We start from the raw sequence: 24,624 nt of genomic DNA on the forward strand, positions 1-24,624 counted from the left end.
GCCTGTCGATTGGGAGTAATTAGAGTTGAGAGATTGAGTCGAGTGGTTGTCATTGACGTTGCTTGCGTTCGAATGAGTGATTTTTTACATTTTGAACCACCGTTGCAACGAAACGCCACAATCCATGTTCCTGTCTAATATATAATCTCAAATTATTTAACATGATATGCATTCATCCGTCCTTGCTCTTTTCGTAGATATTTCATAGCGATGAGTGTGTCTTTGGTGTGATGGGTAAGAATCCGTAAGGTGAAGGGGTTCCGACAGTTTACTCCAGGCTTGCAAAATCGTCCAGCGAAGGGCGAGGAGCATATGACTTTTCTCGAAGCTCGATACCAGGTCCGATAGGGTGAACTCTTCTTCGTGAGAGGGGGAAGACCTGGATTTATGAGTAAGGGTTGATAGTTTTGAGGACTGCATGGTATGGCATACCTTTGTACCTCCCCATCCCAGCCTAAAAGCAGCCTCATGAGCGAAGAGTTCTCCAAATCCAAGCATCATGCCGTTAACAAAGGGTAGAAGGAGGTTGATAGCAGCTCCCCGTATCAAAGACCACACTGTAGGGGGCTTATAGAGGATAACGGGAGAGTTTGACGAGGGAGGTGAAGAGAGATCATCGCCTGCAGAGTATAGTTCGCTGTCGGAGTGCAATGTGACGCCGGACTCGGCGAGGTGGTTGTGTTCGTCGGACATGGCAGGCTTCGAGATGTGAGCGCTCGCTCGGATAACACTATAGGAGGAAATGGGCTGAAGCTCGATTGTTGGTCGTTGTCGGCTTGAGCTAGCTTCTGAAGAAGAGGTTGTTGACGATCTCGGCTTCTCGACCGTCGCGCTTGATTCCCCCAGATCCTTACGTAAGGCTGTAGACCGGGGACTAGGTTGAAGTGGTGAGTGGGTCCCGCCTTGTGTCATGGCTCAGTCGAGGAAGGTGGGGTGAAGGAGCCCACCGCCACCAACCCAGAGCTAGGTTCCTCTGCTTAGGTACAGGTGACGAGCAAGCTGCCTGCCTGCCCGCCTGTTGCTGGAACCTTCATTCTTCAACAAGCACACTTTGAGATTCACGTGTCTTTTTTATCTAAGCTCAATCACGTCCAAATTTATCGACACTCCTCATAAATCTACGACTTCTGAAAACTTGATCTATACACATTTCTACTACCCCGCCTTCAATCGTCAACATGGCAGACCACGAAGCCCAGATCGTGGAGTTTGCAGGCCTGAGCGGCGCAAGCCCTGAAGAGGTTCGCATCTCTCTTACTAACACTGAATACTCCAGCTAACGCGCTCAAGGCCAGACAGTATCTCGAAGCCCACAACTGGGATCTCGCCGAGGCCAGCAATGCTTGGTTCCGTGACGCCGAAGATGACAACCGCGACACATCCACAGCTCCCCCTGCCGCTGCCGCTGCCGCTTCCGCTCCAGACAATTACACCGGGCCTCGGACCCTCGACGGTCGACCAGCTCCAGAAGCTGCTCGCAGCAGCCAACCTGCCCGCAAACCTGCCGCATCACAACAGAGAAAGAGGGGGATTGCTACTCTAGGATCTCTCGGTAGCTCATCCCACCAACACGATCACGGTGATGACGATGATGATGACTTCGACGGCGAAGACGATGATGGACGAGGAAACCTGTTTGCCGGTGGTGAGAAGTCTGGATTGGCTGTTCAAGATCCGCACCAAGAGGGCGGTCCCAAGAAGATCATCAGCGACATTCTCGCCAAGGCCCGAGCGTAAGTCTCTGAGCATTTGAAGGTGAATTTAGCTGACAGATTAGCAACGCTCAACGCCCCGAAGCCGAGAACGAGGCTGGGCCTTCTGAGCCCAGTCGCTTCCGAGGAACTGGACAGACACTTGGCGGAGACGGTGTCGAGAGCCGCAGCATTCCTGATCCCCTCGGCCCATCTCGCTCTTCAAACGCCGAACCTCAAGAACGAGTTCTTCACATCTGGCAAGATGGCTTCAGTATCGATGATGGTGACCTTCGCCGATTTGACGATCCCGCAAACCAGGCTGACCTCGCCCTGATCCGAGCCGGTCGCGCACCCCTTCATCTCATGAATGTGCAGCATGACCAGCCCATCGATGTCAAGCTTCACCAGCACGACACACCATACCAGCCACAGCCCAAGAAGTACAGACCTTTCGGTGGTTCTGGTCAGCGACTTGGGGCTGTCGTCCCTGGTGTTGAGGGCTCAAGCTCTTCTCCCGCCCCTGCTGCTTCTTCCGCCGCTCCCTCGTCATCCAATGCTCCAACCGTCGATGATGCGCAGCCTACAATCATGATTCGAATTCAGATGCCCGATGGCACACGTCTACCTGCTCGGTTTAACACGACCCACACGATCGACGATGTCTACGGTTTCGTACAGGGAGCGTCGCCAGACACTCGAACTCGATCGTGGGTTCTTTCCACAACATTCCCCAACAAGGATCATACCGACCGCAGCATGGTTCTCGGCGAGATGCCCGAATTCAAGAAGGGAGGTACCGCCGTTGTCAAGTGGACTTAGAAATGGAAAAAATCGGCGTTGAGGTTGATTTACGGACTGGTCAACATATGCAGATGCTAGCATTGACTTATAGAGGTCATGGATAGAATCACAGATAGCTAAAATGCGAAACGCGCAATGAATTGTAACTGAGCCATGTATGCATATATGTAATTGATACTCAAAATATCACCTAGAGTGGTATCTCAACACCTAACGCCGAATAACAAGCCATACGCCGTGATAACTCCGATCTATGTGGTCGTGTCAGTTTAGGCGGCAGCAGTGGCGGTGTTGGGAGCTGGTGTTGCGGGGCCATCCAGAAATCTGAAGTGCTCAATAGCGATCTGACAATTGAGCATGGCAGCGTTGAACCGAGCTTCTCCAGGTGGGAGAACAACCATGAGATACGTGTTTGTCGTGAACTTGAGAATAAACAGACTGAATCGATTGCCGGCCTTGTGCTCCATGCGGATGAACTGCTCGGCGTTGCGCGGCGTACCGGTGAAGCGGGAAATACTCTGCTTGAAATGCTTCATGATGTTGGACATGCGCTCTAGTCGATCCTCAGTTGGGTTTCGTTGTCCTTCAGATGATGTCCAGGATGATACGGCGAGGAATGATGTGCGCTCGAATAGTAGTAACTCTTCAGCTTCGATGGCGAGACCTAGGTTTGCGAGATTTCGCTCAATGACGGAGAGGTTAGGCACGAGGTCGTGGATAATCGACGCCCAAGCTTTATACAAGCTCTGATCCCAAATCGACGTCGCAAAAGGCGTGAGCTCAATCGACGATGTAGAAATACCGACTGAATTCGCATACTCAAACGTCTTTTGTCGCACAACCCGAATGCGCTCGTCGTAAACGGACTCTCGTGCCGTAGGTACGACGAGATCCATCTTGTGAATGAGGATATAAATCTTTGCGGCGGGCGAATATTGAAGTAGAGCAGAGAGGATGGAGACGTAGGTTGCGAGATCACGGTCGACGTCGCGGGATTCAATGTCGAAGACGTAAATCAGCACGCCGACGTTGGAAAAGACATGCACGCGCTGCTGGGAGAGATAGTTCTCCATAAAGGCCTCTTGACCACCGCAGTCCCAGAGGTTGAGGGTGAGGTTTCCGAGGAACTTGACGTGCGAAAGATCGATATCGATAGTTGCGCCCCTACATAATCAGCTTTAACCCCAAGACAGAGTGAGGTAGAGGGGAAAACTTACAGTCTTCGTGTATCGCGGGCAATGTAGTTGCTAAAGATAATACTCCTCATGCTTGACTTGCCGGAGCCAGACTTTCCCATGAGCAGGACCTTTTTCTTCTTGGGCTTCTTGACTTCGCCGAGGAGTTCGGGGGCGGGCTGGGCCTCGGCGAGGGAGGTGTCGATGTAGGAGGCCATGATGTGAGGGTTTGGGATTGGTGTTGGTGATGGTGATGATGGAGGGTTGGAAAGTTGGAGTGGAGGGGACGTGATGAAAGGTAGCTTGCCTTAGCTTTTGGCGCTTGGGTCTTTCGGGGGTTAGCGCCCGTCCCCGGATATGATCAGGGGATGAAACGTCTTGGCTGGTCTTCCAACTGCTGTGATTCTTTTGGCCAGCTGAAGTCTTAATTGTATTCTTACATGAGTTTTGAGTAAACTGGGATTTCTTTTATGAATTGAGTTTCTGTGAGGCTCGGCGAGAGCTTCGGGATACTGTGTCCATAGAACGAGCTCTGTCCATCTGCTGTATTCCGCGTTAGCCAACATCGGACATATTGTAGAAATGCATGGATAGAGCTTGATCAACAATATTTTATTATTTCAATACTATAAACTGCAGTTTACGTGACTGTTTAGGGCTATAGCACTTGGCCAATGCCACATAAACAAACTTTTAGTGAAGCCAGGTGCAGATGGGTAAGTCAGTTTCATTTTTATGTAGCACTGAACGGTTTGACACCTTACTGAGAATACAATATCTCAAATAATGGCTGATACAAAGTCAAGAGAAAGAGAAAACCCATGACCGCCTGTACGACCGCATCCTCATTGACCAAGACCGGGCCGCCGAAAAGCCCCTTGAAGCACCGAGGCCTTCTTGTAGCATAACAGCCGGGCGAGTCCAGCATTTCATCTGATACAAACCCCCGGTTCTACGTTACACTCCTCAGACCATTTACCGTCAATCGAGTAGGAAGTCCTATGCTATGTCCTTGGCGAAGCTATCAAGGGAACAGCTCATGCCAATACTAGGTACTTCTGTCGCTACGAGACGAAATGTATCCATTTCAAGTAATATTCATAAACGGAAACCCTAAATTAGCCGTTTAAAGCTCTTCGTTTAGGTAGTTTACTGCACAGCCGCTCCAATGTTACTTTTTGGTTCATCCTTTGACACAGTGGGGATACGTGAAAGTCATTGAGGCTATGTCTAGCTGAGGCAGGTTTACTCGCCAGTTTGTCTAATATTACCAGAGAGTCCTGTAGGTAAACTTTCTGAGATATTTTCACTGGGTAGCTCTCTATTCAATCTAGAACTGTCCCTCGGCTGATACCTGGCATCAACTTGAACTTTCGGTCATGTTCTCTTCGCCATGCTAATTTTCTAGTAGGATCCCTCAATCGTGGGATGTAAGAAAACATCAGCAAAAACCACACAACGTCCCAAATTAATTTCAAGACAAGAATCAGATACCAGTGACTAGTTTTACCTTTTTGCCACTCTCTTCAACCATTATTCACATGCAGTCCGTTCGCTAAAGTGTTGATCTCCTATGGTATAGGGTAACACTCCGCCAACCAAGCGAAGCCACTGAACTAACGACACCATCCAATCCCAGACTGCCTAAAAGCCAGGAAGGGAAACATGAGAATGCGCTAGAACTGTACAAGTATAGCTTGTTTCGTCTATCATCCCAGCGTTAAAAATAAAACAAGTTCAATAATAGATCCTATATTCCAAGAGTGAAGTACAGTATATGGGTATTTATATAAACCAAATCTAAGTGCCGCCATTTAAAGGTTCATCATATAACTCCAGTATCCCCAAAACCCGCATCAAATATAGATAAATCATCGCTCATTCTCCCTGAGAATACGACGGCCTCTCAATTGATGGACTCGCCGAGATCTTATCATTACCTGGACTCACCGACCCCGTGAGTATTGCCCAGACATTCGATTCAGAACTCTTATGGTCGACAATATCACTGTCAAAGTCAGCCTCGATCTTTCACACCCTGACAAGCACTTACGTCCGGTTATCCTCATCCCCTCCGTAGAGGGCATCGTCGTCCAGATATTTCAGCCGGCCAAGACCAACTGGATCATTACCAAAGCTCACAAACTGAAAGGTGAAAGCAGTGTCACCAATGCCCTTATCTTCCATTCGCTTGATAATCTTCGTTATACAGGCCTCGACACCTTTCTCTTCACGTGAGTCACCTTTCTCCCATATACCATCTGTCAAGATAATAACGCTCGTTGGACGTTTGGGATCGACCATGTTAGCATCTGAAAATATCTGATTGAATGAGTGCTTCATATTGCAGAGGGTTTCAGCGTCGTTACCACTGAGCCAGTGCCGTACTGGGTTGATGAACTTGTCCAGAGCGTTTCTCATCAACTCCATCTTGAGAAGAACCCGAGGTCGGCGTTCTATCGGGAATTTCTTGTCTGGTTTCGAAGTGAAGCGGATTTCTGGACCAGATTGATCGATCTTCCAGACGAGCCATACCAAAACCTCCAACACTTTAAGTACCTCGCGCTCCCTATCACGCATCGTCTCAGAATCGTCTATTATAAAGAGATACCGCCGATTTCCCATCCGATTGCGGTGCTTTTCGTAGCCCTCCAATGACTCCCTTTTACCATTCTTCTTGCGATGACTGACAACGTCGTCGACAGTGAGGTACCCATACATACCCATTTCATTCTGTTTCTGTGGAGTGAGTCTGTTAATGTTGACAGATGTCTTGGCAGGGCTGTTGGCGTCGGGGATCGAATGGTAATGATTATCTTGAGCAGGAAATGAGATGCTAGGATGTGTTGGAGACCCCAGCGTGTCTCCAAGATTGAACTCCTTGGTAGATACCGCTGACACAGGGGAAGATTTGCCTTCCAGCTCAGATATAGCCTGGAATCCATTGCGGCTCCATTGAGCTGATATGTGGCGATCGATTGGGGTTCCGTTATTCGAAACCATTCGAGTATTGATACCAAGGGGGTCTCGCTGGTGTATATCGGGGCGATTTAAGGCCATACTGATCTGGTGCAAAGGTCCTGAATGGGAGGACGGCCGCTGGTGAGGAGATCGGCCTGGCTGAAACAAAGGCTCGGTCGGTGACTGAGTGAGTATCGGAGTGTTGTGGAACCCGGGATGAGATAAGAGAGGCGGGCTATGACGACCTAAAGGAGGAATAGGGTCAAAGATTTCCTGGTAATTTGTCTCAAAGGTTTTCCAGATAGACATGGGGGGTTGCCTGTCTCGATATGGTACCAGCATCCGATGCTCGACAAGTCTGCACACATTCCGTGAGAGGAAAATGGGACCTTGTAGCGCATCGAGCGCAGCTGCATGTGATTTCCCAACACAAGTAAGCGCTGTGGAACTGTTGTGGAAACATTCGCCAAAGCTGCCATCGGCAAGAAGTGGCCAATGTGTCAGTATCTCCATTCTGCGATCGCTGGCAGCTTCGTCAAGGGCAGCCGTCCCGCCAGCAACCCAGACAATTGCTTCGCTGATGACACAACCAAGAGACCAGACATCGGAGGCAACTGGAACCTGCATGAAACCCTTCTCCTGGTCCCTGTAGAGCCTGGTTGCTTCGGGAGAGCCTGTCGTAACTTGTTAACGCAATCCAATACTGTGAGAGGAGAGTAGTTACAATATGTCCTGTTTCCGTCATTATCTTGGAAACTGGATTCATCCTCATCTATTGGTCGATCAGGTGTCGCAGTGTCGAAATCAGCAAGCTTCATTCGGAAGCCACACGAGTACCGCCCATCTTGACCAGGGAATACCAAGATGTTGGCAGGCTTGATATCACGATGAGCACTACGACATTAGTAACGATCAAGAAAATTGGGAGTGTCACGTACAACCCTGTTCGTTGATTCCTAGGGCCGCCTCCAAGGTTTTGTATCTTGTCGATGGCTTTGGTAAGACCCATCAAGCCATATAAGAAATACCGCCGTTCTTCTTCAGTGATTGGTCTTTCGTTGCGCTTGAACAATTCGAGAAGGCTACCTTCAGTCGCATGCTCCAAGATCATGAAACAGCGATTGTTCTGCTCAAATGAACCAAGATATTTAACAATGTAATCGCAAGACTCGATCGCGGCGAATGCGTTGTATTCCTTGGTCCATGCATCTCGCAAAGTTTCTCTCTCGCGTGTGCGGTACTCTTTAAAGACAACGGTACCCTGCTCAAGTTAGTTGGTGTGGGAGATGCGGAGGAGGCAACTCACCGTCGGACTCCATTCGTGATCGAAGCATTCAGGGTACAAGGTCACAACTCTAATAATTGACTTGGAGTAGTTCGAATCAGTTGTTATCGTGAAAGTCGGTTTGATAGGTAATATTTGCCGAGCATCGATGTATCGCTTATCCATGGGGGTATGTCGCGAGAATATTAGAGGACAGAACATCCATTGGTTATCGCAAAACTCCTTCATGTCGTCGACAAGTGCAGGATCATCGCCGAAATATCGCGGATTGAGTAAGGGAAGTTGCAGGTCCTGGTAACCATTGGAGGTGAAGTTGTTGATGAGGTATGTCCTGCTGATGTACACCAGAATGGAGAAGATGTTCAAGTAGCCATTCTCAATCGTCGTAGGAAGAGCGTGGATGTTGCGATCGATCGCTCGAGATAATCTTCGCTGGCCACTTTTCTTCCACCATCCGGCCGTAACTGCAGGGCTCATGAACATAGTAACAACGCCGTTTCCGTCCAGGCCCGGTTGCGATACCTGCCGCACATATCGTATGAACTCCTCATTGCGCTCGTCACGCGGTCGTTTCCGGGGATTGGACATGGTAAATACTTAAGGAGGACCACGAGAGTCCGATGCGACAAAGAAAATAGCAATCTTTCTGGTTCAATTCTGTACAATTCAGATTGCAGAAGAGGGGAATCTGGTGATGGTGATGGATGGTAAAAGTGGTGGAGGTCTTTTCTGATAAATTATTTAAGGTCGCGGGAAAGTAGCTCGCATAAAAGGCATGTACGATCTTCTCCAACAATGCCTTTTCCAATTCTTGCCAATTCGGGTCATCGTCTTTCCAGATTGGTTAGGAAGGGTGCGCATATGCAGTAAGGCTCTCCTCTGCAACATTGTATCATGCCCACCACTATCTGGCCAAGTAGGCTGTGTCGGGGATGCCTTGAAAAGCAAAGCCACCCGTTGTCTGCCTTCTCGTATGATTTGGATCTCTGAACCGAAGACCTATACCTTGAAAGTGGCTGAGATGGAACATGGCGGATAAAGTTTATCATGGGGAGGTTTGTTCGAGACCAGATGGCAGAGTCTCACAAGAGGGTGAGAGTACAGGAGATGGTGTGACATGCCCATCGGCGCGGGGAACCAGGCTGCAGCCTAACAAATAATCTCACACGGACATGAATCAACATCATTAGGCATATCCTGCTTTGTGCAATAATTGTTGAGATAGATCTTGTTCACGAGCTCATGACTCGTGCTGAAATCTATTGTCTATAAAAAGTATAGATAGGAATAAATGGTAGAAAAAGACATGAAATTGACATCATAGGTTGTGCTGTGTTCCTCTAAGATGCTTGTTTGACTCTTTCGCTTTGCGGCCTGCGCAGCATGAAAAGAATGATCATCCAAATAGCAATGGTGACGATCGTGATAGTGGCGGAAAGACCAAAAAATAGAGAGAAAATCTCCTTGTTCAGTCTCCATGGCGCCTTTGCGCCCACTTGAGGCCATTCAAGGATACCGCTTTGAAAGAAAGACTGCCAGCAAAATTAGTTGTTACAAAATTTCCAAGGACACAGTGACGTACAGCCATGAATGTTCCAGGGAGGAAAATCAGAGTCACAAAAGTGATGATATGCATCGAGCTCGTCTCTTGCTTGGTCTTGCTGGCGATATTCTCCATATTCCGAGTCGACAAGTGAGCGCTCTCGGCATAGATCTTATTGATCTGAATGGTTTTGTATTGGAGAATGGTATTATACTAAGGAAGTCAGTCTTGAATCTCTCAGTATTGAAACGTGAATTACCATTTCTTTGCTCTCTTTGACGAGCAATAGCAGCGCATTGAGCTGCGCCTGATGGGCGTCTATATTGGCCTCAATATTTCGAGAGTGCCGACAATATCGAAGAAACGAATCCTCGCAACCTTTCTTGATCTCTTTTAGAGCGGGAAGCCGATACTGAGTCATAAGACATTGGTAGTGCTCGCGGATCTGTCTGATGACTTGGTTGTTTAACTTGAGAACCAGGAGCGCTTCCTGGATCGTCTCCAAGCCCTGTTGTAGTTTCTGTAGCTCGTCAAAAGAAAACACCTCAAGTCTCTCGAGTCTTTTAACTCGTTCGTTAAGATCACCCCACGGATCCTCTTTTTCATTGCTTTGACTGCGGGTTGTCCCAGACTCGAGACTTGTCATATGAGAGAGCTTTTTCGAAGGAGATTCAGCCAGACCAGTTATGATTTTCACGTCTTTGGTAAGGGCCGACTCGTCTTTTATGGCAGGAGTTCTCGCTTTGTCAACAAGTGGTTTGATTCCATCAAAGAGTTCGTTGATGTAAAATATCCAATCGTCATCGCACCAATCAATCAGCATAGTGAGAATCTCAAGCGAAGACGAAAACGCCTGTGAAACAGATTCAAGAACGCTTGATCGAAGAGATTTATTCTCAGCCAAAGCTTCTTGGAACAACTCCTCGTTCAGTGAGTTCCCCTTGCAGGTTACCCAAAGCGACTGCCCGTTTTTGATGTCAAAGGAATGATATACCGCGAGCTGTCGGATTCCCCAAGATCTGTTTGGGACAGAGGCGGAGCTCTCGACGGATCTCAAGACAAACGAATACCTAATTTCGCGCCCTGAGAGACCCATTCGATCAAGAGGGAGGATATCGTCCTCAGGCGAGAGCAACGTATTGTCGTCGTTGAATTGAGGAAGGTTACACCACTCCTGAGCAGAGTGCGACCGCCGGAAAGAGTAGAGGCAGCTCAGAAACGAAGGCGGAATTTGTTGGTATGTGCATAAATATTTGAACATCGTAATTGGGCATCTGACTTGATCTTTGGAAGATCTGGATTGGAGAGACCTGCATCTGTTAAGTCCTGTGCCAGAGTAAAGACCACGGAACATACACATATCTCATCTTTGGGGCTTTCTTGTTTGGCTGGAGACGAAGTAAGAGATCTTCTATGGTCTTGACATCACCCGAGAGTGATTGACAGTTGCACGGAGTCATGCAATCGCAGGTTTCAAAGATCTTAAGACAAGAATTTTCAGGCCTCGGGTGAAAGATTCGAGCTGCTTCTCGATTCCAAGTTGTCGCTACCGCTTGCTGGGCTCTGGTACTCCTTCTGCTGCTGGAAGCATTTTGAGGGTAGTTGTAAGAAGCATCGCATATCCTGTCGAAGTAACGTTCCTGTTCGGACAGCTCCATAGTAGTGATACTATTTTGAGAGGACATGGTAAAGTGTATGGCAATTTGATAAATGAGCTAGTGCTTGAAGAATTCGTAGATTACTTGGGACCAAGCTATTTTATTTCCATGAAGAGAATTTCAATTCCACAGAACAGGGATCCAAGATCCGCACAGCCTAGATCATATGCAACGGCAAAATTTGAAGAAGAATGCCCGATATTGACTGTGCTCAAAAGGAAGTTGGCAGTGAAGTATTTGGATGGTGTGAATGAAGATGGTAGAGATAAACAATGTGTATGAGGCCAGGTACGGTACTGATATACAAAGTGGCTGAGTCGAGGGCGCATACAACTTGCCTCATGTAACCTGAACTGAACACTCAATATTGCTCATATGCGTAAATAATCAGAAGAAAATGTAGGGATTCACAATCGATATTGTGAAAAGATATATCAGAAATGTATTATAGCCATTTGCATCGCTCATGGCGCTAGATCATAGATTTCGTTTTTCTCAGCCTGTTACAGATGTCAGCTGCTGGATCAGAGACATCACAAGATATACAAATGCGACAAGACAACCCACTTCAGTCAGTGTCACTGGAAGATAGAACACAAACTCGGTTCCTATATGCTGCAGTCGTGGATCAGCTTCTGGTTCACGAAAGCACTGCCACTCCTAGTGACCCGACCTACATACCTCGACCTCAATGGTCTGGTCATTGAACTTGGCCCGAAGGTGGCTTCGTACATCCTCTAGCCGTACCTTGTATGCTACAATGGAGTTGTGCTTCATGGTGGCAACCAAATGATTGGCGATTGCGCAATGCGGTTAGATTCTGGTAACGGAGCCTTTGTTTTCTCAGTTCTGTATTGCGCAAGGTCGCCTTGGGCGTTTTTCTCTCCGCCTGGTGATAGTCTGCCTCGGAAATGATTGGGACTGCCAGGCATGCCGGGCAGGTTGCTAGATATTCGGTCTACCGATGGCTGCGGCTCAAGATAACGCGGGGCTTGCTCGGAGTATCAGAGGGCGATTGGTAGATCCTCGCTGGACAGCGCAACGGGCCGGGCTTAGGGGATCAGGCTCTCGGATCAATTGCCTATCAGGTTCGAAGTGTGACCACTGTACGCCATATTGCAGCTGAAAATGCGCCAAGAGAGGCACAAGCAGCAAGGGGGGTTGAAATGTTGGACGCTGTTGGCTGACCTCGAAAACACCGAACCCTGATATAGGGTGTTAAAATAAACTAAGCAAAGAGTCCCCTAAGCTTAGACTAAATTTGCCTAAAGACTTTTATCACTGAGGTTAAGGTCCTGAGTTTTCTTTCTTCCCCTAGGCTGATAGTGTGCTGGTCTTGGGGCGATGGCTCACAATTTGGTCATGTTGGTGATTGCGAAATCGACGTGCAGCGAGGTGCAGTCTGATGCGAATCTTGTTTGACTGAGCCTTAATCCGCACCATGAAAGACGCAGAGAAGTGGAAGAAGCATAAGATACGAAGGGCCTGCAACGTCTTTGTGTCCCCTTTAGCAGTGTTTAACAATGTCGTGTCAATGTTTCATCACAAAGCGGCTATGAGCAACTGCCTCAAGGATGACTCAAAAACTGTGGATCAGTCAACACTTGATTCCCAGATGTTATACACCAGATCTGTGCGATTCTGATCAAGACACTGACCAAAACAACTTTTCTTATTATTGCATTCTTGACTGATGGAGTGATCGAAAATATGTCGACTCTGTCAACTCGAATTCGTCAGCAGTGCTGACGTAGGGTTGATGATTGGTGAGCTTTAGGACATCGGGCTCTGTCTCCTTACGCAAACAAGTATCTTGGATTGATGCTGGATTTGGGCAGTGTAGACAGGGCTTTCAATTTGTGCGACAGTTGCGAGAATTGTTCGTGACTGGAAGTGTAGATGTAATCCTCAAACTCGAGTTACTTGAAGATGTTAAGAAATGCAAGTTGAAAACGAATGAAAAGAAGGCACGGTCAGTGAGCCAAAGTACCCGTGATGGTAGGGTAAATTTGGGAAGTTGCGCCAGGGACCATTCGAAAGTTGTGGAAAGTTCAACTCTCGCATCACCTTAACCCTCAAAATGATCCGTTCAATCTTTTCTTGGATCAGCTTCCAGAAATTCAAGCCACCGACCCTAAAGGAGATCAAACCAACAAGAGTTTCGTCCAGAGTTAAGACTGTCCGCACTCCGTTTCTATTGCCGAGGCTGCTATCTGCCGGACACTTTTCATCTCAGGACCCCATCATAATCAGGCTGAGATTTTTGATTTTAAGGGCGGCCGACCAGGAGTGTCGAATGAAATGAAGGACACGACGCTGGCTATACCAGTCAAATCAAATGTCACCGAGGATGACACCAACGGCTTCGTCAGGCGGGGAAACGTTGGAGTCTGATTCCGCCCTACAAGGCTGCTTTAAACACAAGCTTTAGCTGATGTGGAGAAACAAGCTTGGCTTCGTCCCTGAATCAAATCCGTTCGGCATAACCTTCTTAAAACCGTTCCTGAAGCAAAGCCAATTACGAGTGCGTCGGTGCGAGCCGTCATTAATCCTTTCCTTCAAGTGCCGTGTTGGAACGAACGGACACGGACTTGAGCACCCAAACCCAGCCACAGTCCGTTCCTCTTGAGATGACGATGCAACCCTGCAAAGCCGGAATATAGCACTGAACTGAACCTGCATCGCCACACCGACACAGAAAACTCCGCTGCAACTGCCCTGAGATCAAACCCGAGTCCGATCGCTGGCTTCAGTGTCACAGCCACATTCAAGATTCAAGTCCGCTTCTCAACCACAACAACTCAATCTCTGGTGATTTCTTGACCTACGGGCACGGTGAATACAGGAAAATCATCAGATCCGCCTTTGAGGTAACTTCAATGCTATGAAAAGGATAAGCTAGGATCCATGAGTCGTGAATCTAAATGAGACGTTTTCCCCGCCGTTGAGAAGTTTAATGATTCAATTTCATCAACGCTAGCATCAAAACAAACCGTCCAAATCGTATTCACAATGGCTTCGAGATCAGACCCAAATGTTCCGCTGCTCAAGACGTGCCAGACGTGTTTTCATGCCAAGATCCGATGCGAAAAATCACAGGAGTCTGGAAAATGCGATAGGTGTTTGCGCCTGAACAAGACATGTGTTTTTAATCCTTCTCGGCGACGAAAGGCTTTGAGGCCTGGGTGAGAATTTTGTACTTTGTGAACTACAATCACTAACTTGACTCAGGCCGTCAAGAAATCTTGAAGCTGCAAGTCCTACAAGATCGAGGTCACCATCCTTGACCTCAGCCAATGCGACTTCAGCAAATGTTACAGACACTTCACCTGGTGTTTCAACGACACCAGCCAGTATTGATACCGAAGCATCTCACAACCCGTTCTCCAGAGGACTGTTGTCATTTGAGAAAGGACAGGAATTTCTCGATACCTTCAGAATGCGCATGTCGCCTCATTTTCCGTTTGTGATCGTTGCGGAGTCGGTAACCATTCAGGGGTTGGTTCAAGAGAGACCGACGTTGTGTGTAGCGATTCTCGCGGCAGCCTCACACGAGGATCTCAAGCTTCAGCAAAATTTAGGCAAGCTCTTCAACGAAATTGTACTTGTCAGGATGATAAAAGGGCCTTTCGCAACTTTGGATATGCTACAAGGGCTGTTGGTGCATTTAGCTTGGTGAGTACTACGTCTTCTCAGACTTCGTCGCTAATGATTCAGGGCGCATTTTCATCAAGGAACGATGAGGTACACCCAACACCTGTCACTTGCAGCAAGTATTATCTCAGATATGAGACTTGATCGTCCGAGAGTGGCAAGTCTATGGGCTTTGAGTCGAGAGAGCAAGCATGGGTTTGGTGAAATGACGCATGATGAGATGAGAGCCCTGGCCGGAACTTATTATCTCTCTTCAAGGTATGTCGTACAATAAACTCTAAGCTACATCTAACACGCAAAAGTTCGGCTGTATTGTTGCAAAAGTCGCACCACTTTCGATACTCTCCATTTATCCTCGAATGCTGTCACAGTCTTTTGTCCGGGGGAACTGCGCCCTCTGACAGACATCTCCCATACATAATCTATCTTCAAAAACTCACTGAAGAGGTCGACGACGCAGTGATTGAAGCTACAGGAGCCATACGAGGGTCAAGACAAGACAAGCTGCCTGCAGAGCTACACAGAATCAGAGAGCGATATACGTCCACAAAATCTTCCTTGCCGTTTCCGCTCAGCGAGAGTCGTAAGTGCCTGTTCTGACCAGAGTCCAGGAATCTCTTCTGACATTCCTAGCCACAATTCTTCTGCAGTTGCACGTCCTTGACCTCCTGATCTGCCAACCCTCACCGGATGGCATCTCATACGGCCCAAACGGTTTCCAAAGTCTTCAGCAAGGTGCAGATCAAAGCCGACTTCTCGACTGGCTCTCACAAAGCATGTCTGCTGCAAAGTCTCTCATAAGCGTGATCCTCCTTCTCCCACAAGGCGACGAAGACACGATGCCCAACATCGGCTGGATCATGCTGTACTGCGCAGTCTCTCTATCAGTACGACTCGACCTTGTTGCAGCACAGCCAGAAAACTCACAAACTGCTGGTCATCTTCGACGTATTCTCGACATGCCTCACACCCTTCGTCAGATCGTCCTACGCATGGAGTCTGCTTCAAACTCGAATCCAGGGGATGGTGAATCAGATCCATACTTTGGTCTGGCGAGAAGAGCTCGACGTATAGAGAGATGGTATCTTGAGCGTTGTGGTCCTGTCGAATCGCCTGAAGTCGGAAGTCTTTTCGGATCTACCGAGACATCTCCTTCAAACCAATTCACTGCAGATATTGGACTCACCCCATCGTCCTTTCAAGATCCTGGCCTTGTGCCAAGTCTTCAGATAACAGGTGAATCAGATGATACATGGATGACCAACATATTGGCAGATCTCGAAGTTGACCCAGGGATGGAAAGCTTGCTGTTCACTGGACCTTTTGACTTTCTCGGCGAGCGTCAACAATAGCGTCGAGGGATGGCTTTATATAATCGTGTACGGATACGGATAAGGATAAGGAGGAGCGTCGGAGTTGGGGATAGCAATAAAATTACGGCCGTTGGATCTTTCATTTGTGTTACATATTACGTCCCGTATACCGCCGGACCAATACCCAAACTCCGTCTATGTCTATGTTCATGTACATCGTTGACTATTTTTTACCCTTCTTCCCCGCAGCCTTCTTATGCTTCTCTTTGCCCTTCTTGATGGCATCCACGAGCTCCTCGATCTCGGCCTCCTTTTCTTTTTCGGTCTTCTCCTTGGCATTCTTCTCATCGGCAGCTTTTTTAGCAGCTCTCTTCTTGGCCTGAATCTTCTCGACCTTTTCAATCAGAGCATCGCTCTCTTGCCACAACTTCTTGGCGACTTCTTCATCCTTGACTTCCTTGCGCGCAAAGTCGACCTCCATACACTCCTTGATGAGCTTTCCACCAGGGCCTCGAGCAAAGTCATTGTCCATGGCGGTGTAGAGAATAGATTGGGCTGCCATGTGGGGAGACTTGAGGAGGAACCAGGGAACTAAGTAGCCGGCGAGGTAGATTGCAAGTCCCCAGAGAGATCCACGCGTCAACCAGCGGCGGGTGCTAGGGGTTCGAGCAAGACCGGGGTCTACGAAGACTACTCGGGTGTTGTTGGGAGCTTTGTCGGGACGTTCGTAGGCATCGAGGTGCTTCTGGAATGCTTGGCCAAAGACATTCATGGCGAGTTTGCTGCGAGCATATGCGGTGCCAGGACTCCAGTTGGCCGTTGAGACAGGCTCCTTGAGGGATGGTGATCCAATGTAGGATGAACATGTAGGAATAATAACTCGAACATCTCGATCGATGGGCTGCGCACGAAGAGCAGGGCTTAGAATACCGAGTAAATGGAAATTGGCCAAAAAGTTGACCATCCACGTCTCCTCAATACCCTCCTCCGTCTCCCTCCTCTTTCCACCAGGAGGTGTCATGGTAGCAGCGCACAGAATAATCATATCCAACCGTCGAGGCGGCGCATTATCAATCCACTTCGTCGCAAACGTCCGAATACTGTAAAAATCGGACAAATCCACTTGTTCCGTGTAGATCATCTGGTTATTCGTCTTCTGTCGCAGATCCTGGATATACTCGACGAGGAAGGGATCCGACGGAGGCGCCTGTGATAGCAGAACCAGCTGCGCGCCCTGAGCTGCGAGTCCGAGGGCCGTTTGAGCGCCTATGCCGGACGTTCCGCCGGTCATCATGACGACTTTGCCATGGAGGAGGCGCGGGGAGGGATTCTTGCGGCCGGATGTCCAGATTTTGAGGAGGGTTAGGAGGGTGAGGGTGAGGATGGTGTAGATTATTGTGCGGCTGTGCTGCCGGACTTGTTCGGGGATGCCATTTTCGAGGACGCCGAGGAAGAGAACGAGAGGCATGGCGATGAGTTGATGCGGTGTTGTTCAGCGCATGTTGGAGGGTTGTTGCGCTAAGGAAGACATGATGGAGATTTGGTGTCGTGGCCCTCTAAAGGATCTTCACGTGATCCACCTGTACTTGCCATGAGCATCAACTTCAAGATCATCTCAACAACTTGAACGTCAACAAATAAAATATTAATTGACTACTTATATCTCTTTCTTTATCCATTCACATGATTAATCTCTGTATCTGTCATCTTTCTTCTTCCTCATCCAAATCTCACCAACTGGATCACCATGATCAGCTACACACTCCCAATCACCAATACCGTGCTGAGCAGAGGCCTTTCTAACACCCCTACCACCACCACCAATGATGAGATTTCCAGGCCGATAATTCTCATCAAGCTTCATACGGCGAATTACACTTCCATGGACTCGTACTGTATCAGGTACATCTCGGACCTCACCTCCTGGGAGGGGCCAGCGGATTGGCTTCCATGATCCGTCGGGCTGAAGATCCATTCTACGGAAGGGCATGTACTCCATGATTTTCCAGGCTGTTACGGCGAAGGGACCGAGACCTTGGCCGTATTCGAGGGAGTCGTGGATTCGAGCTGTGCAGGCGCCGTGCATTATATCGTGGAAATCGTTCTTGGGATGGTCTTCTTTTTCGTCCATTGGCATATCAGGTGCACGACCTGGACCTCCACTGCCGCTGGAAACTCGAAGATCAGGAATTGGCGGTCGTCCTGTAGCTTCTTGCCAGTCATGAGCAGCACAGCATCCCATCTCAGCGACCTTTTCATCGTCAAACGTGAGACCAGCTTTCTGAGCTTCTCTCACGATCCAGGCAAGGGGAATGTGACTGGTACTCTTGCTACCCTCGAGCATTTCCCAGCCTCCACCAACATCAGCATGGCCACCAGAGAACCACACTTCATCAATGTCCTGAGCGGCATCATCGTCGATATTGTCGATCTCATCGAGTGCAAGGCCGGAGAGGTTGGAGAAATTGTCAGGATCTCCACATTGGCTTGGTCTTCTGCACGATCTTGAGCGAGCTCGGTATGGGGCGTATGCGTTGCCCTTCTTCTTTCGGCCACCTCTCTTCACGTTAGGAGAGAGATGGTTGCTTTTTCTGCCTCGATCATCGTGCCCGTTGAGTTCCTCGCGGATGTCATTGATCGCCTTGTGAAAGTGATGTCCTTTGTCATCCTTCTGCTTGGGCCGATCTTGATACATGAGATCCTGACGAAACTTGGCTCGTCTCTCGTCGATACTGACGGCGTGGCGAATTACTCGTGCACTACTGCGTGCGGTGTACGGAAACTTGCTGCGTTGCATCCAAGCTGTCTCAAACCTTGGAACAGAATTGACTGTATCAAACAGTCCAAGGAAGCGGATACGGCCAACTGGGCGAGAGAATGTTTCTCGAAAGCCCTTCATGAACTGAAACATTTCGTCTCTCTTCTTCTTTGCGGCCTCGGTCTCTTTGCTTGGTGGCTTGTCACAGTCTTCCTCGTCTTCAGGAATTTGCTCACGACCTTGCCATTGAGCAAATGCCTTCCACGCGAACTTGACCATTTCCTCATTGCCGTGCGATAAGAGACCGATATAGTCGAGCATTTCAGCAAGGAAACGTGCGATATATGCTCCTCGACTAAAGCCAAACATGTAGATCTCATCGCCGGGGTTATAAAATCGCATCAGGAATCGATAGCCTCCTACGACATGCTGGTCGAATGAAGAGCCAATGGCCGAGTCTTTGGCTTTTTGATACCAAGAGCCAAAGCGAGCTCGAATTCCGGTATGAGTGAGTGATCCTGAGACGACATATGTTCCGATGCCCGCTGGATTGTGTAAGTTGAGTGTGACTGCGACGAATGGGTCACTTACGTTGGTAGTAGTGGTACTGGTCGTCAGCTTGACGGTCAAGCATGCGAAAGATCTTGAGGATGTTGCTGTCACTATCGTCACCATGGAACTTGTTCCCTGTCCCATCGAAACAGAGAACAAGCTTTCGAGGCTTTCGTCCATATCCGATACCTGCGTCAGGTGCCATTCCTGGAGTTGAAGGTCTGCTCTGAAAATCTCGAGATGATTCAGGATGGCCTTTGACAGACTCATTCAGAGAATTCGGGGCGAGATGACTGTAATCCATTGTAGCACACTCTCACTCGGTTACACCAGGCGGAGGTTTGTAACATCACACAAGGTGATCACGAATGCAGCCGAGTGCAGCTGGGGAGCAGCCTCTTATGTTGGACATGACCACTAGCCCGGACTGTCTCAAATCTCATCGAACTGAACCATGTTTCGGTCAAAGATCAGCCAAGCGGTGCACAATACAATAATTCCGGTATGCATCCCCGCAGCTACCTGCGGCGGTACAACAAGAACAAGATGCGACAGCGGCTTAATGTCTTAGATGGCGGCGCCAGCGAACAGGTAGTGGGTGTTTCCAGGCTGGCGATTTGATCTCTCCCGGCGATCTCTACCACCGCGATACCCTCTAAAGGGGCCGCTTGTCTCTCACTGGCTTGTGCATTCAGCCCAAGACATTTGAGGAGCTCAACAAGAGACCATGGTCGAACCAAGATGGAGCTTTCACCGTGCCAACTCCACTAGGACATCCTTGCATCTGGGGGTGCACCTCTCAGGCTCTCACCAACCAGAATTCGCTGATCGTCATCAATTACCGATAGCTGTGAAGTTGGTACACCACTATCTCATTTTGGGAGACATACAGATTGCCAGCGTCGAGCTGAGAACCTCGTTTGGGAGATTTGCAGGATGATCTATTAGATGTGGCTGCCCGAGAGATTTTTTTGCTGTCGATCGACATCCCTGGTTCTTCTTGGTAGGAGTCAGAGCGCATGCCAATCGGAGAATGAATTGCTCCAGCGCGGAAGCTATCAGCCCGCTATCAAGGGCCGTCCCTAGGATGGCCTGGACGGACGGAAATCCGCAAACAAGCGTGGGAATTGGTGAATTGATAATGATTTGGAAGCTGAGACACCAACGAGCCATCGACGTTGGTGGCAGCCCAATTCTGAACAGCATTCAGCTCTATGAAGATCAATTGCTCTACTGATTCTGGCAACACTCGCAGTGACCCTACAGCTTACTGTCCTTCCAAACAGCATTCCTCTTCTCGACAAAACTCAAGACACCCTCCTTCATATTATCACCGCCTTCCATACCCTTATAAATCCCCCCATCAATCCTGTTGGTGCTCTCCCTCGGCCCCTCAGCTTCCCACCCTCCCAGAAGACCCTCGCGCGTCACAATAATCGAGTCGGGCGAATTACCTGACATCTCAACAGCCCACTTGAGCGCCTCTTGCACAACATCCTCCAGCTTGACAACCTTGTTCACAATACCCCAGTCGAGGAACTGCTGTGCGCTGTACATGCGTCCTAGCATCGCTACTTCTGATGCCCGTTGTCGTCCTACCGTCCTGATAAGACGCGGTAGGGCACCGGCGATGGCGACCACGCCGCGCTTCACTTCTGGGAGACCGAATTTGGCGGTTTCGCTGGCGATGACCATGTCGACGTTGAGTGCCATTTCCATTCCACCGCCGAGACAGAGACCATTGACTGCCGCGATGACGGGCTTCTTTCCATGGCGGTTACTCAAGCCTCCGAAGCCATTCTCTGCCCACCTCTCAACGTTCTTAACATTTCCCTCTGAGTTCTTGACGTTCCATTCTTTGAGATCTGCGCCAGCACAGAATGCGCGTCCGGTGCCTGTTAAGATGGCGCAGCGCAGTGACGGCTCGTTGTCGTACCATCTCCAAAGACGGTCGAGATCAATGCTCATCTGGCGCTGGAGGGCATTGAGATGTTCTGGTCGGTTGATGGTGACGAGAACGACGTGAGGGTGGGGAAATGAGACGGCGACGTGAGGTACCTTTGGGGGATTGAGTGACTTTGACATGATGATTGCTACTATGCTTGATGTGATTTACTGACGTTGGAACAGTCTGGATGATTGATAATAAGGAGCTCGACCTCTTATTTACATCACTAACCACGGATACAAGCTCCAGGACCACGGTAAGCTCAGTGTGGGGAACCTCGGCACCTCGGAAGCTCCCCCAACAATGGCAACGCGCCGACGATCCCCCTCATTAACACCAGAGACAGTCTGACAGAGACAGAGACATTGCTACATACCAAGTAAGTTACTGTAGACTCATTGTATATTCCCACAGCTCTCAAAACGCCCTCACCAAGTTTCACTGGTATTGCAACCCCATCGAATTATAATAATAGTACATTTTAAGCATATCCCCCCCATCACGCCGGTAGTCCACGCTTCTCGCTCTCAGTGAAAAAGATCACCATACGCCAGAGCTTCTTGACAAGATCCTCCGCCTCATCATCGAGTGCCTGTGAAACGTCAGTTAGTAATTTGATCACAAGACATAAACTGGGGGAAAAGGAAACGTACTCCTTCTAGCTCTTCCACTAGAGCGGCTGCTGTACCGTGAGCGCGAAGATGTTCCTCCACTGCTTCGACCAGCATCTCCTCTTGCACACCGAGATACTCGACAATCTTCTTCTCCACGAATGGTCGGAGCTTGTCCTTGACCACTGCGTCATCCATAAACTCCCACTTAACCTGCCATCCCCACAAGCCATCCTTGTCCGATGGGATCTCCTGGGCCAGGGATCGGACAGCCTGTGAGATTTCCTCCTCCGTCATATGCGCTGTAGCAGAAGAAGGCTCGAATTGGATAGGTACCAGTTGTCGCTTTGTAGAAGTATCTGCTTCCTCGTCGTCCAGGAGACCCTCCACCTCTGCGATTGTGCGCCGTTGTGGTGCTGCCCTGGATGCCTGAGCCTTCTGAGCTGCGGCTCCGAGGGATAACTTGAACGGCTGGGGTGCAGCAGCGGGTGCTTGTCGCTGGTCCATCTCTTCGGCCTGCTTGTCGAGGAACGAGTCGGCCATGCCGCGTGCACGCTCCATCTCAGCCTTTTCACGACGCTGTTCATCGTGCTCTGCCCTTCTGTCTGCTTCGTCTCGTGCTTCTTCATCTGCACGATCACCAGCTCTCTTGCGAGCCCAGCCGCTGTGATCGCGGTAGTAAGGATGTGTCTTGCGACTTGCCTCTTTCTCATCATCCCATGCCTTTTCTCGCTCAAGCTGCTCTTGCTTTCGTTGTTCGAATGACTCTGCATCTTGACGTTCTCGCTCACGCTCTCGATCTATTGCTGCTTGCCTTGATCGTTCTCTGTTGCTCCACTTGCGCTCGGCCTCAAGGTATGCCTTCTCGTCCTCCTCGTCCTTCTTGGACTTGTACCGTCGGTACAGTTCTCCATCACTGGCATCTGTGTCGTCATCTTCTTGGTGAATTGAAAGGTCTGTGTTTGAAATACCTCCATTCACAAAGGCAACTCGCTGTCCATTCTGCCCCTTAGGTCCTGATGGCGCATTTGCTATGCTGCCTCTTGGGCCAAGAGGAATGTTGTTGGTAGCTGGTGGTGAATCGAGTCGAGAGTGTCGGGCTGGTCCATTCCGTCGTCGCTCCATCTCCTCCATCTCTTCTTCCTTTCTCAATCGCTCCAGATCTCGTTGATTGCTGCGCTCTCGGAAAGCAGCGATTTCTTGTGACACTACTTCCCTCATCTCAGCTGGAATATCTGCGAGTTCGTCCTCTTGAGCCAAAGGAATATTCACCACTTCGACATTCTCGCCAGACTCGGTGTTGCCCATTGTGACATCCTCATTTGTTGTGTTGGTCTTGGGGTAGAACAAATCGTGAACAACGTCCTTGAGCGCTGACTTGGCCGCCTCGAGCTTCTCCGATCCGATAGCACCGTCTTGACTCTCTTCGTAGGACTCCAGGTACTTGAGCGAACTCTCATCGACCATAACTTTGAGCTTCGTCTTGTCGATACCCTCGTACGAATCGTCTTTGGGTGCATCTACGGCCACCGGTTGTCGCTTGACGGGAACTTCGACTTGTTGCTCGTGGAGAAGTTTGACTGCAGTACTCAGCGACCAAGGGTCCTCAAAAAGAGCGAAACCAAACTTAACGCCTTTATGGTCTTCTGTGACACTCGCTTCAGAATCCCACTTTCGCAGCTTTCCGCAAGCGCCCAGAAGTCGTAGGATCCCCTCGTCGCCGCCTAAGCCTTCGGGAATCTCGTTTATGAAGATCGTTCGGAGCTTCTCCTCGTTCGTCGGGGGAACAAGTACCTGTGTTACTTCCCTAGCGCCTCGGTCTCGATCACCTCCTCGGTCCATCCCCAAGCCAGGACGTCCACCGCTGGGCATGGGCATATCACGACCGCCCGCGGTGGGGGTACCGGGTTTGCCCTGCTGCGATGTACCGAGCCGGATCACGGGGGCGTTGAAGTTGATGTTGGGCATGTTGGCAGGCGCTTGAAAGTTGGGTGGAAGGCCGCTTGGACGATTAGCTTGCTGGGCGCTAGACTGCTGGACACCTGGAGGTGCCATTCCCGGAGCAGAAGACATGCCTGGAGGAGGTCCTGGAAACATGTTAGAAGGGTAGTGGGTGTAAGGCAGAGCTTGCGCACCTAGACCAGGTGGAGGAGCCATTCCTGGAGGGGCATTGTTTGATCCGGGATATCCCCCATACGCAGGAGGCGCGCCGTAAGGATTGTCTACTCAAGTTAGCTCTGTTGATACTGATTCAAGGGAAACATACTGCCATAAGGATTATACGCCATAGTGGCGCCGTCGCGTGCACGCGCGGAGGAACGAGGATGAGGATGGTCGCGTAAGACTTTTGAGTAAACTATTCACGTCAAGATAACGATGGAATTGTTTTTGGATGTTGTTTCGCGGTTCTTTATGCTGGCGCAAACCGTGTTGAGGCATCCAGGCACGAGGCTGAAATGTTTCAATGTGGGGCCGGTCTTCGGTCCACAATCCCGCCTTCTTTCGCACCTACATTTATCCGAATATCGCGACTTTTCTGCATCGCCTGTTCTGGGACAGCTATTGACGACGGCCATTGGCGGTTTAGCTATATCGACAAGATGTAAGTCAATTGGCCCTGTACTTTTGAACTGGATGCTAACAGATCTAGGGCCGCCTCGCTCAGAATTGG

At 49.4% G+C, this 24,624-nt stretch overlaps 10 protein-coding genes across 10 annotated transcripts; 2 read left to right on the forward strand and 8 right to left on the reverse strand.

The window, feature by feature from the left end:
* Positions 1 to 268: 268 nt before the first annotated feature.
* On the reverse strand, positions 269 to 693 carry J7337_006516 (uncharacterized protein; the record flags this gene model as incomplete). Its single annotated transcript, XM_044824178.1, has 2 exons — positions 269 to 379; positions 433 to 693. 2 exons carry the CDS (start codon positions 691 to 693, stop codon positions 269 to 271), a joined length of 372 nt encoding a protein of 123 aa, XP_044679835.1.
* Positions 694 to 1,178: 485 nt separating this feature from the next.
* J7337_006517 (uncharacterized protein) lies at positions 1,179 to 2,513 on the forward strand (the record flags this gene model as incomplete). The annotated part of the gene is made up of 3 exons (XM_044824179.1): positions 1,179 to 1,241; positions 1,291 to 1,733; positions 1,778 to 2,513. 3 exons carry the CDS (start codon positions 1,179 to 1,181, stop codon positions 2,511 to 2,513), a joined length of 1,242 nt encoding a protein of 413 aa, XP_044679836.1.
* Positions 2,514 to 2,764: 251 nt separating this feature from the next.
* J7337_006518 (uncharacterized protein) lies at positions 2,765 to 3,888 on the reverse strand (the record flags this gene model as incomplete). Its single annotated transcript, XM_044824180.1, has 2 exons — positions 2,765 to 3,659; positions 3,713 to 3,888. 2 exons carry the CDS (start codon positions 3,886 to 3,888, stop codon positions 2,765 to 2,767), a joined length of 1,071 nt encoding a protein of 356 aa, XP_044679837.1.
* A 1,831-nt stretch (positions 3,889 to 5,719) lies between these two features.
* On the reverse strand, positions 5,720 to 8,504 carry J7337_006519 (uncharacterized protein; the record flags this gene model as incomplete). The annotated part of the gene is made up of 4 exons (XM_044824181.1): positions 5,720 to 7,305; positions 7,356 to 7,525; positions 7,570 to 7,892; positions 7,938 to 8,504. 4 exons carry the CDS (start codon positions 8,502 to 8,504, stop codon positions 5,720 to 5,722), a joined length of 2,646 nt encoding a protein of 881 aa, XP_044679838.1.
* A 752-nt stretch (positions 8,505 to 9,256) lies between these two features.
* On the reverse strand, positions 9,257 to 10,282 carry J7337_006520 (uncharacterized protein; the record flags this gene model as incomplete). Its single annotated transcript, XM_044824182.1, has 3 exons — positions 9,257 to 9,448; positions 9,499 to 9,672; positions 9,719 to 10,282. 3 exons carry the CDS (start codon positions 10,280 to 10,282, stop codon positions 9,257 to 9,259), a joined length of 930 nt encoding a protein of 309 aa, XP_044679839.1.
* A 5,179-nt stretch (positions 10,283 to 15,461) lies between these two features.
* On the forward strand, positions 15,462 to 16,123 carry J7337_006521 (uncharacterized protein; the record flags this gene model as incomplete). Its single annotated transcript, XM_044824183.1, has 2 exons — positions 15,462 to 15,549; positions 15,597 to 16,123. The coding sequence occupies 2 exons, from the start codon at positions 15,462 to 15,464 to the stop codon at positions 16,121 to 16,123; spliced, it is 615 nt and encodes a 204-aa protein (XP_044679840.1).
* A 184-nt stretch (positions 16,124 to 16,307) lies between these two features.
* Positions 16,308 to 17,552, reverse strand: J7337_006522 (uncharacterized protein; the record flags this gene model as incomplete). Its single annotated transcript, XM_044824184.1, has 1 exon — positions 16,308 to 17,552. The coding sequence occupies one exon, from the start codon at positions 17,550 to 17,552 to the stop codon at positions 16,308 to 16,310; it is 1,245 nt and encodes a 414-aa protein (XP_044679841.1).
* Positions 17,553 to 17,771: 219 nt separating this feature from the next.
* J7337_006523 (uncharacterized protein) lies at positions 17,772 to 19,599 on the reverse strand (the record flags this gene model as incomplete). Its single annotated transcript, XM_044824185.1, has 2 exons — positions 17,772 to 19,387; positions 19,434 to 19,599. The coding sequence occupies 2 exons, from the start codon at positions 19,597 to 19,599 to the stop codon at positions 17,772 to 17,774; spliced, it is 1,782 nt and encodes a 593-aa protein (XP_044679842.1).
* A 1,055-nt stretch (positions 19,600 to 20,654) lies between these two features.
* J7337_006524 (uncharacterized protein) lies at positions 20,655 to 21,479 on the reverse strand (the record flags this gene model as incomplete). Its single annotated transcript, XM_044824186.1, has 1 exon — positions 20,655 to 21,479. One exon carries the CDS (start codon positions 21,477 to 21,479, stop codon positions 20,655 to 20,657), a length of 825 nt encoding a protein of 274 aa, XP_044679843.1.
* A 362-nt stretch (positions 21,480 to 21,841) lies between these two features.
* J7337_006525 (uncharacterized protein) lies at positions 21,842 to 24,241 on the reverse strand (the record flags this gene model as incomplete). The annotated part of the gene is made up of 3 exons (XM_044824187.1): positions 21,842 to 21,934; positions 21,996 to 24,040; positions 24,220 to 24,241. The coding sequence occupies 3 exons, from the start codon at positions 24,239 to 24,241 to the stop codon at positions 21,842 to 21,844; spliced, it is 2,160 nt and encodes a 719-aa protein (XP_044679844.1).
* Between the last annotated feature and the right edge of the window lie 383 nt (positions 24,242 to 24,624).

Source organism: Fusarium musae, chromosome 5 (genome assembly GCF_019915245.1).
Source record: "Fusarium musae strain F31 chromosome 5, whole genome shotgun sequence".
In the NCBI taxonomy this organism is placed as follows: domain Eukaryota; kingdom Fungi; phylum Ascomycota; class Sordariomycetes; order Hypocreales; family Nectriaceae; genus Fusarium; species Fusarium musae.